We start from the raw sequence: 19,589 nt of genomic DNA on the forward strand, positions 1-19,589 counted from the left end.
GTCCTCTAGCTTTTGAGCTGTAGCATATTCACTATTGTGATCTGTGTGAGTCCTAGTTGACCCCATAAAAGGGCATATCTGTCCTGACTATCACTCATTGAGCCATGGAGGCGGAAACTGATGTTATTTTTTCCAGAATAATTAAACCTCTGGCGTACATAGAGTAGGAGGAGGCCACTCTGCATTCCACCCAGCGGCTAATGAACCAAAGTGGCGTTCTGGGGTTCAGATGGGTTTCCTGTAGCAGGGCTATATGTATGTGATGTCTGTCAAGAAAAGCGAGACCTGGTGAGCCTACCAGAGGTTGTTAGGTATTTCATGTGAGGCAGCCATCTACAGTCTTATCTACACTCATGGGGGTGTGCATGCATGTTATCTGTGGGTATGGATGGGAGGTAGCTCAGTATCCTCCATTAAAGGGTGAGAACTTAAGTTAGCTGCAGGGCCATCACAAGTGCTGTCAGTGGGTTGTATCATGAGCCTGTGAATTTTTCTCCAACATCCTTTCCTCCCACACACATTAAAATACGGCACCAGGTAAATCCCATCCCTACCTGTTAACTACGCATATAGCTGTAACTTACAATGTAAGCCATAGGTAATCAAACATTGGGGTGAGTTCTGTCTGGGGCAGCCAGTGGGCCAGCTTGAGCTGTCACTCTCTTTAGCTCGAGAGGGGGGCTGGGTGTCCAGTGAAATAACCCATGGTATTTTCAATACAAATGCAAGGTAAGCAATTTCCAATCAATATTCGCCGTGCTGGTGACATCTCCATCTAGATGATGAGTGATCTGCAGCAGAGGACGACTAGCCGCAAGAAGTCAGAGTGGTTTTTTAGTGGGATTAGTGCAGTATATAGTTCAGTCTGAATTGCATTGTGCGGACAAGCAGGGACACTTGCCATTCTGGTCTTTTCTCTCGGCATTCCTTCCGTTGCTCTTTTGAGATAGTCTGCTGCTTGCTATGTGGTTTGGAATATGTGCTGTTTCCCTCCATGTGTGATCTTAAGCCAGGCTGGATAGACCATGCAATAAGGAAATTCATCTTTGATAAGCTGTTGTTTAATCCGTGCATATTTCTGACGTGCTTATTGCACAGCTAGTGTAAAATCCAGGAAAAGCGATACGCTGTGTCTGGCTAGTGAAAATGTGCACAGTTCCTGTGCCAGGTGAAGCACTGTATCCCAGGCACGCAAACTGAGAAGGTATGCTGTGCCAAGGCTCCTGGCGGTGGCCACACCACCAGAGCCCTGTGTTCTCTTTTCACTATCAGTAGTTTCGAGAATGCCACAGAGCCAAAAAGCATGGTAAGGTTCCACTTTACATATTCTTCCATTTTCCCTGTGTTGGCACTCCAAGGATGTGGAGGTTGTTTTAGCAACAGTGGGGCTCTAGATCTTCATTTTTGGCTGCTATCACTTATTGAATGTTTTTCATGGTATGGATAGTATCACTGTGCTTCCTCAAGCCATCTTCTGATTGGGGAATTCTCTGTTCAGCCTCTTTTGTGTTTGGACAGAACAGCAAAAATAAAATATTGTGATACAAAAATATTGTGTCTGGAATATCCAGACCAAAATATACTGTTGACAGGAAAATAGAGGGCAAAAATATTGTTTTTTTGTTGTTTTTCACATCTTTGTAAAAATATTGATGTAGTAAATATTGCTTTATGTAATGTCGATTGTAAGTGTTAATTAGCATGTAATTTATTGTGTTGTGTTTTAATTTATGTTTATAATTTTTAGAACAGTGTTTTAGTAAGCTAAATATTTAGTTGTTAAAATGTTGAAATTGTAATATTTAGTTGTAGCAATTTATAGAAATAATTGTTAATTTTTTTAGTAGTGGAATATTGGGCTTCTAGGGGAAGAGATTTTTTTAAAAAGCAAACTTTTAACATAAACGTGATGTCAATTTTCAAAATATGTAAATTTATAAATTAGATTAAAAAAAATGTGTTATTTTAATATTTAGGAGAACTGATTTATATTAAGAAATATATTAATTGCATAAGAAATAATATATATCATGTATGTATACATATATATAATATATATATGTATGTTTAAATAAACTTATTTAGTAATATTTTTAGTTAAACATTTATAATTTTATATTTATGTATTTTTTTTAAATATATAGAAATGTTTTAATTTTGTTTGATATTGTAAATGTATAAGTTTATAAATATGTAATGTTTTTACAATTTGTTTTAATTTTATGGTTGTTCATTTTTACATCATATATTATAGTTTATTTGTTATTTCATGATTCATAGTTTTGGAGAGGTTAAAAAAGAATTTAACAAATATTTTAACCACTAATAGCAACTGAAATTATTTATTGGAATTTAAATATATTAGTTTGTGTAGAATGGTTAGTGGTTTGTGGTGTGGTTAGTGGTTTGTGGTCCCCGCACTTTGCTGGACTAGCATCAATATTTTTTACCTGGTCGTGGGCAGTGCAGGGGCCACCCTGTGGCCCCAACTCTGCCTTTCTGCCAGCCTTTTCATGGCAGGGACCCCACCATGAAAAGGCTGGCTGAAAGGAAAGTCATGTTCGGCACTGCTGTTGCTGACCACGACTTTCACTGCCACCAACCCGCTGGGATCTTTGATCCTGGCAGTGGAAGCGGTATCGTGGCAGTCCGATCACCAGCATTGTAATCTGGTGGATAAACCGCCATGAATGCGGTGGTCAGACCATTACTGTGAGTACTCGTAATCAGCCCCTTAGTATTAGTGTTTTTCACTAACTTGTAGTTTTGCCTTTTTGTACACTACTTTAGTAATACACTACTATGTTATGATAAATTAAGTTATGTTGCTTATGTATTGATGGTTAAGGGGATCATTTAGGAGTTTGGCAGACAGAAACATCCGTCTGCCAATCTCCCGACGAGGAGACCGCTGTGGTGCTGGCAGTCTCCCCACCGGCCCTATCACAGCATTCCCACTGGAATGACTGGCGGAAAACTTGGTTTCCACCGGTCAGTCCACTGGGAAAGGTGTGGCAGCATTGTTCCCGGTTAATAATAATAATAATAATAATAATAATAATAATTATAGAGCTGGCGGCAACACTGCTGCACGCAGGGGACACCATCAACTTTGAAAAGGGCACTGTTTGCACAGATTTCAAGGGTGCTAGGCAGGGAGCCCCTTAAACTGTCCATGCCAAGGGCAGTGCAGGGGCCCCACTACAGGGCTGTAATAAGCAGGGCAGCGTTGAGTTCAGCGCCGCAGCTTCTGATTACAGACAGGACTGACGAGAGGCCGTCGGGATCTAGGATCCGGGAGGGGACGCAGTAGGTAGGCGGGTGTGCCTTGTAAAGAGGCAGTTGGTCAGTTGTGGTGGTCCAACTGCCACGGCGAGTCTGGCAGTCCTTGGACCGCCAGACTTCTAATCAGGCCTTAAGTGTTATGTATATGTATTTTTGGGAGAGTAATGTGCTTTGCAGGTGGCTTTTTTATTTCCTCCGCAGGTTTTTGTCTACGCCTCTGTCCTATGGGCATTGGGAATTTACATTTTTTAAGGACATAATGTTGGTTTATCAGAAACCATTGCTTTCTAATTTGATTTTGTTTTTTCAGTTTTCCTGGAGCATTTATTTTTAAACGCTTTTATTTTTTATGGTTGCTACATACTTTAGATTGCTTCGAAGATTTGTTTCATTTTCATATATGTTTTTCTACTGTTTGTGCAATACCTTTCCATTTTTGTTGGTGGTTTACTCATTTTTTCCTACATGGACAAAGATCTGCAGCTACAAAACAGCAAGTTGTCTTTATTTACTTTTGTTTTGGGTGGGAAATGTCATTGTGTGTGTAAATATTATGGGATTGTTATGTGGAATTGTTTGGTTTATGTGTTGTACTTAATTTATGTGATGAGTTGAATTGTTTTTTTACTTTCTTTGTTGGTGCTGATAACTTTTTATTTTAAATAATTTACATATAGTCTCATTATATCAGTATATTAAAATTGGAATTCTAATAATTTTGTCGACTGTTGTGATAATATAATATATTTATTATGTTAAAAATACAATCATTAATGCTTCAGGAATGGGTCCCAGTAGTGCGGTCACCGAGTACAAACCAAGAACAAAGTAGTGCATCCACGCCTGGTCACACGGGTCGCTTTACTCACACCTGCTGGTCTTTACCCCGCCAGTCATTTCTCAAGTGCTCAACTCCTCCTCCAGCTCTCACCGGCGGCGTGTACTATGGTGTGGCCGCATCTGGGCACCACTCTACAGGCCTACACCAGGCAGCGAGGGCTCTCTCCATGATCCATCCGTTTAAGTTGCGGGACTGCCATCTTAGAGTCTCGTGACCCACAGAGCGCTAAAGATCATTCTTCGCTGAATAACTGGCAGGCCCAATGGGAGAAGTGCTATATACAAGGCTAGATGCGGCAGATAATGGCAGAACATTCACCCCGACTGCAGGCGCCTCACTACAGTGTGGTCATTTTGCACATAAAGTCTCTCTGGTGCATCCTCACCAACATAAAACTTTAACACCCTTTTCACGTACACAGGATGTAAAGACTTACAAAATGCTCTGGAAAAATGTTGGAGGGGAAACTTGTTTGACTGACATGGCTGACAACTCCCATAAGTAATTATGTTGTACACCTTTTAAGTTAAAACAAAAGGTCTTGGCTCACACAGACCTAACTACCCAGTTGTTCTATTATTGGCTGCCAGCCTCTTGCATTTGAGAAAGAAAAGGAGGGAAGAAGGAAGGAAGGAAGAAATACATGAATTGAAGGAAGAAAGGCAAAAAAGGAAGTAAAGCAAAAAGGAATCAAAGAAGGCAAAAAAGGAAGAAAGAAGGCAAAATAGAAAGGAACAAAGAAGGCAAAAAGAACAAAGCAAAAAGGAAAGAATAAAAGATGAAATAAATAAAGAAAGCAGGCAAGATAAAGGAAAGATAGCAAAAAAGAATAAAAAAGAAAAGAAACAAGTAAGGAAGACAAAAAAAAGGAAAGGAAAGAAAGAATGGGAAAGGAAGAAGAAAAGAAAGAAAGAAAGAGAAAGAAAGGAAGGAAGGAAGAAAGAAAGAAAGAAGAAAAAAGGCAAAATAGAAAGAAACAAAGAAGGCAAAAAGAACAGAGCAAATAGGAAAGAATAAAAGATGAAATAAAGAAAGCAGGCAAGAAAATGGAAAGAAAGGAAAAAAGAATAAAAAAGGAAAGAAACAAGTAAGTAAGATAAAAAGAAAGAAAGAAAGAAATAAAGAAAGAAAGAAATAAGAAAGCGGCACAGAGTTTTAGTCAACTAGCAGCAGTCAGATAAACAAAGCCACCTACAAAGGATTTTACAACATCACTAGCAGGAGGCTGGAACTGGTAAAGCTGGCATGTGCCCTGTGGCTACTTGAAGAGCTGGTAGAAAGCATCCTGATATCACAAAGACAATATTCAAGTCATAATGTAAAAACAAAAACACTGGCACTGAAGGGAACTATCTTGTGAGTGGATCTGCTGATTGCGAAAGAGCAAAATGCAGTCCCTCAGCATGAAATTCAGCCGTGGCTTTAGTAGGACGCCCCACTACCCCAGGCCACTGTGAGGAATGGACATGTGAATGACACAACAGACCCATGGATGAAGAGAGCTGGCTGAAAGTCCCTTCAAGTAAGTAGATTATACATATTATTTTAGTAAAATAAAAAGTTCTTGGTTAACTCCAGACCTAACAAAGGTCTCCGGCTCAACTCATGCAGGTTTGTTCATTTGCCAAATACCAAGCAATCTGGGACAGCTCCTCCAACCAGACTTTGGGATACACACCTTGCAGCCAGCAGAGAACCAGAGACCACCAGCTGTGAGAAGGTGCACACAAACCAGAGGTGACTAAATAAAAATGGTGCAACTCAACATAATAGCGTGTTGTCTGGGTTTGTTTTGGGGTTCCTCACCTGCCGGACCTCCTCACAGATCAAGCTGAAGATCCAGACGTAGAGCAGATACTCCCTCCAGGAAGGAGTAGTCTGAAAGTCTATTGTGAGGACATAGGCGAAGAGCCAGAGGAAGCCTATGTAGGAGACCACGTTGGCGTAGAAGACCACCACTGGGGCGGTGAAGAAGCCAGCCAGGCGCTGCAGACAGCTCAGTTTGCGGGACTCCCTCAACCTGTTGGAGATGAGAGGTACACAGCGGAGCAAGTGAGTTCACAGGAATACTCCATACTTTGCTCTAGAAGAGCCAACGCACAATCACACACCAAATCAAACACAGCTGAGTTTAGGAAGAAAGCAGAGCTATGGAGCCTTGTAAGCATCCTTGAGAGCCTAGTGGGGTTCACTCACACTCACTCTGCGTAAACATGGGGTAGAAACAAGGGGTGGTCAAGTATGGACAAGACAGGGCAGACAACAGTGCACCAGCTCTGAGTGCAAGGGGAGATGAGGAGAACAGGGAGCAACTGAGAGGCACTGCTCCTGCAGTGAGTACAGGGGAAACAGACAGGCACTGCTTCTCCAGTGAGTACAGGGGAAACAGGCAGGCACTGCTCCTGCAGTGAGTACAGGGGAAACAGACAGACACTGCTCCTGCAGTGAGTACAGGGGAAACAGGCAGGCACTGCTCCTCCAGTGAGTACAGTGCAAACAGGCAGGCACTGCTCCTGCAGTGAGTACAGGGGAAACAGACAGGCACTGCTTCTCCAGTGAGTACAGGGCAAACAGGCAGGCACTGCTCCTGCAGTGAGTACAGGGGAAACAGACGTGCAACTGCTTCAGTAGGCAGTACAGGGGTAACAGGCAGGCACTGCTCCACAAGGGGCAGTCAGAGTGCAAGGAGGAGCTGAAAGGCACTGCTGCAGCTTTGACTACAGAGGAAACAGACAGGCCCTGCTGAAGACGTTCATCCCAAGGAACATTCTGAGCACAAAGAGTGAGCAGACAAGCACTGCTTCTGCGGTAAGTGAAAGGGGCAGTGAGTGCAAGCAAAGAACCTACAAGGACTGTGACTACTGCAGGGACTGCAAGATGGCAGTGAACACACAGGTGCAGACAGGCACTAGTAATGCAGGGCACTACGAAAGTGCAGAAGGGAGGGAGCAGATTCACAGTGCTGCAGTGGGTGCAGGTGAAGGCACTGATAGGGCAGACCAGTGGCAAAGCTGATTCAGAATCAATAAACTATGTGCTAAAACATTATGAACATTTCTGCACTAAAATGAAAGCGGTGCACTTGACATAACTTACTTTTCCTGTGCTTGGCCAAACTAGGCCCAAGCTAGACCTGGCATCCATCTTGGAATTTAAAGCAGCCATTTAATCATTTCTTATTCTGGCATGGCATGTAACCCAAGCTCTGTACTGACAGGGCATTCTGAAAGAACCACGAGGGACGCCTTTATATTCAAGGATCTTCCTGCCTGTATCATTGTTTACAAGACTTCCATTGTTTGTGCAACTACATCTGTACTGCCACCTCCGATGGCATTACGTAAGAATAGGGCACATTAATATTCACTTAGGGGCCATTGTTAGAATGGTGGAATTAGGTGATGTTGTCTAATTCTATACTGTGATCTGTCAGTTGTTTGCTACATTTGCTTATCCCATGCTCACTGTGACACTTCCCTTGAGTCCCCCCGACTTTGGCGACTGAATGTTGTTGGTTTGTCTCGTGATTTGGGCTGTCATTTCCTTGACTTCATGTATTTTCCTTTGTTGCGTTTGACTGTGACCTAAACTAAATCCCTCTATTGATTTGGCATGCCGTCTTTTATTTTTGCCTTCTGTGTTGCATCTTGAATTTATTTCATACACTTTATGGTCTGAATTTTACTACAGACTCCAGGTGATTTATTCTCTTGAAAATGCTATTTATTTCACCTTTATGTACGCCTAGTGGTGACCCTCAACTGTGACTCATCTCCCAGGGCAGCTGGCAAGGCACACCACCCATTCCCCAATGGATGAGGTCTGGGTATGGTTCACCCACACCCTCCATAGAGTACTCTCTGTATTGGCAGATGACCCTCCCCTACCCATTGTGCATCCACTTGACTGCCAGGCCCAGAACCAGCCTCTATGCCTCCGTGGTGGCGCTGCTCCCCATCAGCAAACTTATGGACCCCAGTACAGCAGCTCTATGGTAGAAAACATGGGTCGAGAGGCTCAACAACCATTTCTGCTCCAAGAGGGAGACTGATAGGGCAGAAAGAGGCCACTGTTGCTGCAATTCAGTGGCTAGGAGATCTACACATGCTTCAAAAACCTGCCAGGGAAGGGGAAAGACAAAGACTACGAGGCTGCTCTAGCAGCGTTCAAAACCCATTTCGACCCTCCGCCAAACCCCAACTATGATCGGATTAGGCTCCAGCAGGCCCACCAATACAACGACAAAACCCTTGTCTGATTCCACGCATGGCACAGAGCTCTCAAGGGCACGTGTCAACAATGTTCAGACAAGGGAGGAGATAGCACAGCTGATTCAAGGGTGCCACTCATCTGCCTTGAGACCTCTGATACGAATACTACGCTAGCCAAGCATTAAGCTGGAGGATATTTTCAACTTGGCAAGAGCAAGAGACCTCTCCAATTGTCACACTGATGAGATGACGCTAGCCTTGGGTAAAGGGATCAAGACTGCAGCTACACCCAAGCCCAGGGCGATAAAAGTGGAAGCTGATGACGTGGTGTACAAGAGTCCACCCTGAAGACAACCGGCCTGGCTTCAGCACCCAACCCAGAGTTGTTGGTGCAACTGTGGATTAGAGCTCCACGTCTCTGTCAGCTGATGGACGAAAGAAAAAGTGTGCTCCCCTGTGGAAAATCCAACCACCAGGGTGTGCCTGAGCAGTGACACAGCTGGAAAACTTCAGCAGCACACTCACCTTAACCCAGCTTTAAGGCAACTGACCCTTCAAGACAGCCAACCCAACAGGGCAACACGAAGGCCACCCACCATGGAGGAAGGGGGAGGTAGCAAAAAAGAGGATGTCTTCATCATCTCCTACAGGGGGATACAGAAGTGAGGAAGATGGTCCTTTCCACTTTGCACCATCACAGTGGAAGGGAACTCTATTGGGCTCATTGGCACAGGGGCCTTGGTCAACATCATAAACATACACCAACACCAGTCAATTACATTTAGGCCACCCCTTCAGCACACTAGCATAAAGATCTATGCACATGGAGGGCAAAAACACCTCCCTGTGGCAGGAGTGATAGAAATGACTGAGCAAAACAACGACACTCAAACATATGTTTCTTTCCAAGTTACAATGGAAGCCAACAGGATTCTCATTAGCTGCCACATTGAGGTGAAACTGGGCCTTGTCTTCTTTGCCAGGCAAACACATGACTCCCAAGCAGAGGAAATCCTGAACGACTTTCCCCAATTGATACTAGGGCTAGGGTCCCTAAAAGGCACACTAATCTAGCTACGCATTGACCATGCTGTGTGGCCAACGATGCTGTGGCACAGATGAGTGTCTTTTCACCTCAGCCCTCTGGTGGAGAAGGAGCACCAGAAGCTGGAGCAACTGGGAATCATCTAAAAAGTATCAGGGCCCACCCTTTGGGTCTCTCCACCAAAGCAGAAACAACTTGGTGCCATTAGGTTATGTGAGGACATGAGACTCCCAAACAAGACAATCTAAAAGGATTGGCATTTGGTGCCGATAATGGACGATATTGAAGCTTATTTGAATGGGTCTCAATGGTTCTCCAAGTTGGACTTGAATGTTGGGTATCATTAATTGGAAATTGACCTGGACAGACATTTTATCATGACATTGTGTACCCACTGAGTTTTGCACAGGTATTCACGATTGAATTTTGGGATGTTTGAAACAGCTGAAGAGTTGCAAAATGACATAATGGAGATTTTGTCTGGCCTGAAGGCTACCTTAACATAAACAGAAATATCCTAATCTACTCCACGACAGTAGAGGAACATCTCCGCTGCCTTCACGCTACACTCGCTAGGCTGGCATAGCACGGGATCATGCTGCACCATCACAATTTCATTTTTTTAAATCTGCGGCGTCTTATAAAAAAGCTTCTCAAAATATGGTATAAATGTCAACCCCTGTAAGGTAGACACCATTTGGAATGCTCTAGTGTCCCAGAACCCGACAAACATATTGAGTTTTCTGGGCATGTCAACGTACTGTTTGTAGTTTGTGCCAAACCTGGCCATGCTGTTTGCAAGTACCTCCCAACAACCACCATTCCTCGAAAGAGGAGGATTTATTGTTGCACCTCCATAATTTCAGCTGTTGTTTACCATGCAGGGAAAGGAAACCCAGACAACAACCTGATGCATCACCTTCTGCCACCGTTGAAGTATGGGATAAGAGACCATGAGAGAGTAGACACATTCATCCAAAGCATTGCACAGGATATCTGCCCAAAGACTATGGCCATTGAAGAAGTCCAAGTGGCAATGAGCGAGAAGGCTGTATAAGGTCTGCGGCACCATCAGTGGAAACATTTCCTGGATGAAGCCAAGAGCTGGAACATGACTCAGAAATTGATTATGACACAGCTTTGGAGAGTAAGAGACAAGCTTAGTTGCACAGATGATGGACTCAAACTTAAAGTTGATAGCTGCTGGTTCCCCAGTCGCTATCGAGCTGCACTACTGAGCTGGCACATCAGGGACACCAAGGGGCTACCAAGACGAAAATGAGGCTCAGAGACAAGGTCTGGTTCCAGAGCATGGACATTGTGGTTGATGAAAGGGTCCAAGTCTGCCACTCATACCAGATTGCGGGAGCAGGGGCACATCCAGTGTCGGTCATCACTGAAATCCCTTGACTGAGCATGTGGAACAATATAAGTGCAGATTTAGGGAGCTTCCTGGATGGTTGAGTGACCTTAGTGCTAGTTCATAGTTAATTTAAATACCAGTTGTCGAGGTAATACCCTCAATGTTGTTTCACAGCGTGAGGCCTATCTTCAAGAAAGTTTTTGACATATTTGGCCTCCCGATCAAAATAAAGACTGGTTCCTTTTTCAGGGGGTCAAGTTCAAGGAATACCATGACGGACTTGGTATACAACACCAGAAGGTCATTCCACGATGGCTGGAAGCTATGGGTAAAGTGGAAAGGTTCATGAGTACATTAAACAAGGCCCTCTCAAACAGTGTAGACCAAGGCGTTGGCCTTGAGTGGGGACTGCACCGGTTTCTGAGGCCTGTAGGAAAGTACCATCTTGCCTGGCATGTTACCCCCATTTTTACATGTATGCACGTTTGCTTTTGCCTGTCTCACTAGGATCCTGCTAGCCAGGACCCCAGTGCTCATAGTCTGTGGCCTGACTGTGTCACTGAGGCTGTGCTAATCAGAAGCTCAGTGCTTATGCTCTCTCTGCCTTTAAATTTGTCACTATAGGCTAGTGACCACTTTTACCAATTTCTATTGGCATACTGGAACACCCTTATAATTCCTTAGTATATGGTACCTAGGTACCCAGGGTATTGGGGTTCCAAGAGATCCCTATGGGCTGCAGCATTTCTTTTGCCACCCATAGGGAGCTCAGACAAAGCTATTATTTCACACCCCTCTGTGAATGCTGGATGAGTCCTGTCATAAAGATCGCGCCCCCTCCTCTGCTCTTTCTCTATAGGCCACTCTTCTCTGCGAGCGTCTGGTGGATCCATTCATACTGCGTTGTCCCTTTCTTCCCCAGCCAGGTCCCTTTTCTATCCCTAAGCTCCAACTGGTTTGCATCTTGCTGCCCTTTTTCACCTTCCTTACCCTGCTGGGCCACCCTCCTGCCTGCAAGCATCATATAGATCCACATATGCTGCCTTCCTGTCCCTTCCTTCCACTGACGGACGGCTTCCATCTGTATACACCAAAACAGTCACATTATAGTACCACCCTTTCCTTTCTGCCTCCATCGGCCCACTCTTCTACATGTGAGTCCCTGGCAGGTTGATTATGCTGCTTCCCAGTTCTTCCTTCTTCCTCTGAATCATTCTTTTACCTATGAGTGCCTGGTGGTTCCTCGTATGCAAATTTCCTGTCCCTTTCATCTCCAGTCGGCCTCTCTTCCATATGTGAGTGAGCACCCACAGGTTCTCTCATGCTGACCCTGGTATGCCTGTGTGAGTGTCGGGTGAACAGTATGCCTGTGTGAGTGTGAAGTAAGCTGTGTGAGTGTTGGGTGAACAGTGTGCCTATGTGAGTGCAGGACAGACAGTGATGCTGTGTGAGTGCAGAATGGACACTGTGTCTGTATGAGTACAGGCTGAGCAGTTTTTCTGTATAAGTACAGGGTGAACAGTGTACCTGTGTGAGTGCAGAGTGAGCAGTGTGTCTCTGCGAGTACAGGGTGAGCAGTGTCTCTGTGTGAGTATACAGTGAGTAGTCTGTCTGTGTCAGTGCAGGTTAAGATGTGAGTGCAGATTGAGAGGTGGGCTTGTGTTAGAGCAGGGTGAGCAGTGTGTCTTAATGAGTGTAGGGTGAGAGATGCAGCAGGGTGAACTATGTGAGTATAGGATGAGCAGTGACTGTGTGAGTGCTGGGTGAGCACTGACTGTGTGAGTTTAGGGTGAGAGATGCCTGTGTGAGTGCAGGATGTGCAGTGAGTGCAGGGTGAGCGATGCCTGTGTGAGTGCATGGTAAAGAGGGACTGTGTGAGTGTAGGGTGAGCAGTGCCTATCTACATAGGTGCTGTGAGAAATTTGGGTTGTCTAGGGTGTGATCGCCGGTCAAGCAACAGCCACAATCCCTTGCAGGGTGAACAACAAAAAATCACTAAATGAACTCATGCTTTATCCTAAGCAGCTTGGCACAAGAAGCAGTCAGGCTAAATAGAGGCAACGTGCAGAGTATTTACGTAGCACACAAACAGTAATAAAGTGAAAATACTACACCACGAAAATCGCAAACAAATTTTAAAAAATAAAATAAATCTTAATAAATTATTTGACACCAAACAAAAAAATTCCAATCAATATAACCAGAGTTATGAATATTTAAAGTTTGAGGTTCAAAATAGCACCTAAAAGTGACAACTACAAACATCTTGTCGTGCTAGTCCGGTTCAGAGTCAAAAGATAAGGGCGACAGAAATGGAATGATGTTCCATACAAGAAGTGGATTGGGTCGGGTCAGCGCTTACCTTCGGGCTTTGAAACGTTTTGAAGGAAATATGTCTGAGAAGGTATAAGTTCAGAGGGCGAAGGCTGCAAGAGTGTCAAATGAGAGAGCTTTGTCATCACACAGCCTTGGAGTGAAGACGCAGTGAAGATTTTTACCTTCAGAGTTAGTCACAGAAATGGAAGTTGACTATCTCTGGCAAAACAAAGCAGACAGCTGTAGCCAAATACAATTCCACAAGGTCAGATACCCCTTTGACGAAGGACTGCTGAAACAGATTTGCTGCTGTGTGGAAGAACGTAGCAGGAGAAGTCACAAAGTCAATCAGTTGGGCGGTGGACCTCGGGTGGATAGACTAGGTCTTGGTCTCCTCCTGGTTCCCAATGCACTTTTTGTCCAATTTTGTAAGTCCAAAGTTTTGGAAATCGACCCTCTAGCATCACTCCAGGATTGGATGGAGACCTCTTGGGGGTTTAGGACTAACTTGGGCTGTGTCCAGGTGCAGGTTCAAGATGGTGGGAGCCTGTTTTGTTCCTGTGGCTCTGAAAAGAAGGCCAGCAAAGTAGCATTTGGGGTCACCTCTGGAAGACCTGGGTATAGTTGAAGATGCAGGCCTCAAAAGCAGGGCTGGCCTCTGAGGGTCAAAGGCAGGCTCCAGGCAGCAAACCAGTCTTTCCAGGTAGAAGAGCAGTCAGGCAGAGTACCCAGCAGGTTACAACAGCAAGCAGTCCTCTGAGAGTCCTTCTGCAGATCCAGTAGTGAACTGAAGAGTGGGTTTGAGAGCCCTATTTTTATAGCCTGGTGCCCAGCTCCCAGAGGGTGTGAGAAGATTCAGGAAAGATTCTGGGTGTTTTCTGCCTTCCCTGCCCTATCTCCAAGATGGCTGCACTGACAAATCAGGGTCATTAAGCCTATTGTGAGGAAAGAGGACACAGCCTATTCAGGTGCAAGTGCGACTGTGCTCAGCTCTGCTCCCCTATCCTGCTAGTTGATGCCCAATTCAGGCTCAGCTAATCCCACTATAGTGTGACTGTTTGGGAGGAATTCACAAAGTCCAAACTGTCAGTTACACCCAGTCATGTGACCCAAGACAGGCTGCAGGTACCAAGGGCTAAGGGCAGGAAAATGCCAACTTTCTAAAAGTGGCATTTTCAAAATTGTAATAAAAAATGTGTCTTTATCATTAAAGAGGGTTTCTCTTCCAAGTTCATAGGTACTAAACATGGCATATCTACCACCTCTCATTTAGGAATTACAGCGTATTAAATGTAATAAGAACTCCCAATGTTATCTTACGGGAGGGGTAGGCCTCACAGTAGTGAAAAACAAATCTGGAAGTTTATCACTACAAGGACATATAAAACTTACAAGTACCTGTCCTTCCTGTTACTTGCACAGCACCCTGCCCTATGGGTTGCCTAGGGCCTACCTTAGGGATGGCTTACACATAATAAAAAGGAGAGCTTAAGGCTTGACAAGGGGGTTTAAGTGCCAAGTCGACATGCCAATGTGACACTGCATTCAGGTTGCAATGGCAGGACTGGGACATGTTTTAGAGGTCCACACAGGTGGGTGGCACAATAAGTGCTGGAGGCCCACTAGTAGCATTTATTTACAGGCCTGGGTATATGGGATAACACTCTACAAGGAACATGCAAGTAAATTAAATATGCCAATTGGGTATTAGTCAATTGGTCCATGTTTTAGGGAGAGAGCACAAGCATTTTAGCAGTGGAAAAGTGCACAGAGTTCTAATGGTAACAAGCAAAAATACAGCAAAAACAGTAGGAGGAGGAGGAAGGCAAAATCTCTGGGGGGTGACCCATTAGGGAGAGCTGTATGTATCACAGGTACAGTGAGCAGTGTGCCTGAGTGAGCATAGGATAAATGGTGCCTGTGTTAATGTATGATGACTAGTGCATGTGAGTATGTTGAGTAAGTGGTGCCTTCAGGAGTGCCGACAGCACTATCTCTGTGAGTGTGGGGTTAGTGATGTAACTTTGTGCGTGCAGGATGAGTTGTGTGTCTGTGTGAGTACATAGGAAGCAAGCCATCCATCTGCGTGAGAAAGGGGGGATGGCCTATGTGTATAAATGCAAATGGATGGGTCAATGAGTATGATTATAGTGCAAGTTGTGTCGGTGTGAGTGTAGAGAAGGCTCTTTGAGAGGACGGTGGGCAGTGTGGTTGTGTGAGGTGAGGGTGAGCTTTGTACCTATGTGAGTCCAGAAGAGGTGTCTGCTGGTGTGAGTTCAGAGTGAGGTGTGCCTGTGTGACTAAAGTGTGCAGGGTGTGCCTCTGTGGGTACAGGAAAAGCTGTGTGCCTGTGAGCATGCAGTGGGGTATGCCTGTATGCATATAAAGCACGTTGCCCCAGTGTGGGCGGTATGTTCAAAGTAAGAAGTGTGCTCATGTACATGGTTTCAGTCTGTAAGTGAGGGGTGTGCAGAGTTAGGTGTGTGACTGAGTGCAGAGAGATCTGTCTGTGTGAGATGAAGGCAAGCTGCGTTGGGGCATGAGGGGTACATTAAAGCGAAACCTATTGGCATTGCCAATGCCTGCGTGTTTTGTATACTGATGATTTTAAGTTCGACAATGATTGTAATTGCTGGTTATGTATTCAAGTGGTGCAGAACTCACCAACACACACTTGTCAGAGCTTGTGCAGCCTTGCTCATGTTCCTGTATCTCTTACAAGGAGTGGTTCTGAAAATATTTTCCACTCTTCCACATCCTGGTGGATTGGTATATAATTCTAAATTAGGCACTCCAGTAGAATATGCAACCACTGGCTAGCTCGTATGTTGCCTTTGTCAATGATGCCATTCAACAAGCAGTTGCAAAATCAAAATACAAGCAATGGCAGTTAGGGCAATGTGAACTACTTTCTGTATTTGAGGAACAGGTGAGCGAACAGTCATAAAAATAAAGGAATTTAAACCAATGCATGTGTGGACTCCATTGTAAAAGTGTTCACATCTGCAAACATGCCGTAGGCAAATACAAAGGCAGAACAGCCGTGTTTTAATGAATAACATTTTATCTTTCAAGGAAGGCAGCACACCAACACAAGCACGCACAGCAGGCAGCAGGGGCAAACAAAAAATAACAAATCCAGTAGGCTTCACAGATGGGACCTATATTCTTTGACATATGTTTGTGTAAAAAACTGGAGACACCACTGGCCCCTTTCATCTACTGCAAAGAACACAACCCTACAGACACAGTACATGTTCGTTATCAGTTTTGGACATACTCCCTCTCTAGGCCCTTTCCTAGCCATTAGCCAGCATTGGACCTGGCCCCCTCTGGCCCTTTTACCAGGCTTTGGCCTTCCCTTTCTCCTGACCACAACCCAGCATTAGTCCTGGCCACTTTTGGGCATCGTGCAGTCTTTGGTCTCTCCTTTCTTCTGACCCATACTAAGCCTTGGTCTTGTTCCCTTTTTGCCCTGATCCAGCCTTTGGCCTCTCCTCTTTCTGGGCCTTACCCAGTCTTGGCCCTGGCTAGTCTGGTCCCTTGCCAGTCTTTGATCTGTCCTCTCTCCTGCTCTTACTCAGCCTAGGCCCTGCCCCCTTTTAGCCTGTTCCATTCCTGGGCCTACCATCTCTTGGCACTTTGCAAGTGTAGATCTACCCACTCTCCAAGGCCTGACCAGCTTTGAACCACCACCCTACACCTGTTCACAACTTTTGTCAAAAGGACTTAGCCCCTCATTACAACCCTGGCAGTCTTTGACCGCCAGGGTTGTTTTGGCGGATTTCACCACCAGCAGGCTGGCGGTGAAATCCTGGAGATTACGACCGCGGCAGAAGCGCCGCAGTCGCACCGCAGTCGCACCACCGGGACTTGCGGTTTCCCGCCAATTTTGTCACAGCGGTAGTAATCCTCCAGGTCAGCGCTGCTTGCAGCGCTGCCCAGAGGATTACGAGTCCCCCTCCCGCCAGCCTTTTCATGGCAGTTTGCACTGCCATAAAAAGGCTGGCAGGAAGGGGAGTCGCAGGGCCCCTGGGGGCACCTGGGGGCCCCTGCACTGCTCATGCCACTGGCATGAGCAGTGCAGGGGCCCCCTGCCACGGCCCCATGCAGCTTTTCACTGTCTGCCATGCAGACAGTGAAAAGCGCAATGGGTGCAACTGCACCCGTCACACGGCCGCAACACCGCCGGCTCCATTTACCGCTGTCACAATGGAGTCGTACACCAAATGTTTTTTTTTTTTTACATATTCAGAAACAAAATCCTTCAGAAAACAAAAAGCAATGACTTCATCATGGGAGTTGTCTCCCATGGCGTGTGGCTCATTTTGCAGTTTTCACTGCCCCTTACTGCTAGGTTTCGCCTGGCGGCGACAGATGGTGAAAACTTGCCATTTGTGTGCGCACTCTAAACAGGGCAGATAGGCACATAGAAAAACCTACAATGGCCATTACTCTTTTGGGGCATCAGAGGAGTATGGTGTCGGGGGAAACGGAGTAGTCTTGAACTATTGAAGATTGGCCAGACTCAAAATGACATGGGTGGACCTCAGTTTGGTAGAGAGGGCACTCCATTGCGGTTGCAACATAGTACCCCCTCCACCAAACCGTAAGTTGGGGCGTATTGACAATCTTGCTGAGTGTGAAAGGAAAGTCTGTAATGTCAAATCTTTTTCTAACACAGCACAAGTTGAACTGTACAATTACTTCAAACTATAGCCGCAAGTGTGATGGAAACAAATATTTAACTAGGATCAAAAGAAATCAAGACGCTTTACTTTATGCGTAAATGTTAAATATTCACTAGGACTCGATTTCCACACATTATCACCTGTAATCGGTGTATCAGTAAAAGTACACTAAAGTGCACATGTAGTGGTAATTTCGATGGAAAAATGCTGTCTGGTAATGGCAGTGGCTACCACAGCATGCTTTAGTAATATATTTGTAACAGTGTACTCCATAATACCACCACACCCATACCACTCTCCTGCTGAATGGACCTGGCGCATTAGCTACTCTTGTTAATTGTGTGATGCTTGGATTTTTCACAATCTCTCTGACTTCAGTGATGTGACATTCATGACAACATCCCTACTCTGAAAATTATTCCTGAACCACTTATAGAATAGATTAGTTTCGTCCTCTGTATTAGGACTGAGCCAAAAACCCTTAAGATGTGATTGTTGCTGCATGTCGAAGGTCATTTTAGGCCCTCTCTCATTTGATTTTGTTTAAGTGCCATGAAACTGCCACATGGTTCCTGCTTCCTAGTGACATAACAATGCCACCGCAGCCCCTGTGGTGTGGGGGGCCCTGAGTTCCAGGGGGCTCCGTCTGACACTCTGAAGAAGGGGCAGGCCAACTGGCCTGAGTGCTCCTGACTGAGCCCACTCCATGTGATTTGCAGGGGACCCCACTCACGTTTCATGATGTCACTTTTGCTTCCTGAGTCAGATAGTGCCAGGTAAGAGACTGCACTCACTTTAACTTTGGCTTTGAGGTTGGAGGCCTCTTGAGCCCTCCGGTATGCCCTGCTGTGTCTGGACTTTTCACTTCCACTCCATGACGGACCTCTGTGGCATCTTCTTTTGCAGTTTCTCTCCTGTTGAAACAGCATTAATATGTAAAATAAAGTGTATGAATTATAATAAAATTAACCAAATTCTACATGATAAACTCTGTTTGGTTAAAACGCAACAGACAAAATATTTGGGATGCAGAAATTGGAGAAGCCGACCCAGAGATGGGAGAGAGTTGTAGGCAGGAATAGACAAGAAAGAAGATGGGCCTGATTAAAGACTAAATTACTCCATAGTGGGGGCCACTAGACTGAACTCCACACAGTGAACACTATCTGTACAAGATTGTACCGTACGTGTAATTTACAAAATGTGAATACACAGTGAAACACAAAGGAGATAATATAGTGCCACGTTAATGACATTAGACATAGACAAAATGGCACTGCAGTAAACACAACTTCTTTCCTTTAGAAAAGTGATGTATGTGAAGCAATGGGGACACACAAGCTGAAAAACCACATTGGTTGAAACCAAATCATGGAAAGCCAATTTTAATGACAGAAATTCAAGGAAATACAAAAAAATCAAAAACTATACGAAACATCTTCAAGGAATGGTCATTTGAAGAAAAAATCCAAAATAACAATAAATTTGGGATTAAGAGGAAGTGAACGATTCTTGAGTTCTAGGATGTATGAGGAGAGGTTTTAGGGGTGAGACATGGGGGAAGTTTAGGTGTAGAAAGTGTCTTTAGGATTCAGCGATGGGTGGAGTTTAGGAGTGGTGAGGGTTACTTTTTCGGTCTGGAATGGGTGAAATTTAGGGGTGGTGAAAGGTTTTTAGAGTTCACAGATGAGTGAGATTAGGGGTGGTGAGGGGCTCTTAGGATTCAGGGAAGGGTGGAGATTTAGGGGTTTTAAGGGTTTACAGGAGAGCAGAGTTTAGGGCTTGTAAGGGTTTCTAAAGGGTCCCTGATGCGTAGAGTTGAGGAGTGGTGAGGGTT

At 44.9% G+C, this 19,589-nt stretch overlaps 1 protein-coding gene across 4 annotated transcripts in view; it reads right to left on the reverse strand.

Annotated features, from left to right (window-relative positions):
- The window catches only part of LOC138249674 (transient receptor potential cation channel subfamily M member 2-like), a 519,042-nt gene that overhangs the window by 200,949 nt on the left and 298,504 nt on the right, over nucleotides 1–19,589 (reverse strand). For all 4 annotated transcript variants that reach the window (XR_011194834.1, XM_069203635.1, XM_069203637.1 and 1 more), the window contains 2 exons: nucleotides 18,547–18,666; nucleotides 5,933–6,146 (listed from right to left, as the gene is read on the reverse strand). Coding sequence is in view for 3 of the 4 variants with exons in the window: in XM_069203635.1 (XP_069059736.1) it covers nucleotides 5,933–6,146; nucleotides 18,547–18,666 (334 nt within the window). In the remaining variant the exon portion in view is untranslated. The remainder of the gene's footprint in view (nucleotides 1–5,932; nucleotides 6,147–18,546; nucleotides 18,667–19,589) is intronic.

The sequence above is a fragment of the Pleurodeles waltl genome, chromosome 8 (assembly GCF_031143425.1).
Source record: "Pleurodeles waltl isolate 20211129_DDA chromosome 8, aPleWal1.hap1.20221129, whole genome shotgun sequence".
In the NCBI taxonomy this organism is placed as follows: Eukaryota; Metazoa; Chordata; class Amphibia; order Caudata; family Salamandridae; genus Pleurodeles; species Pleurodeles waltl.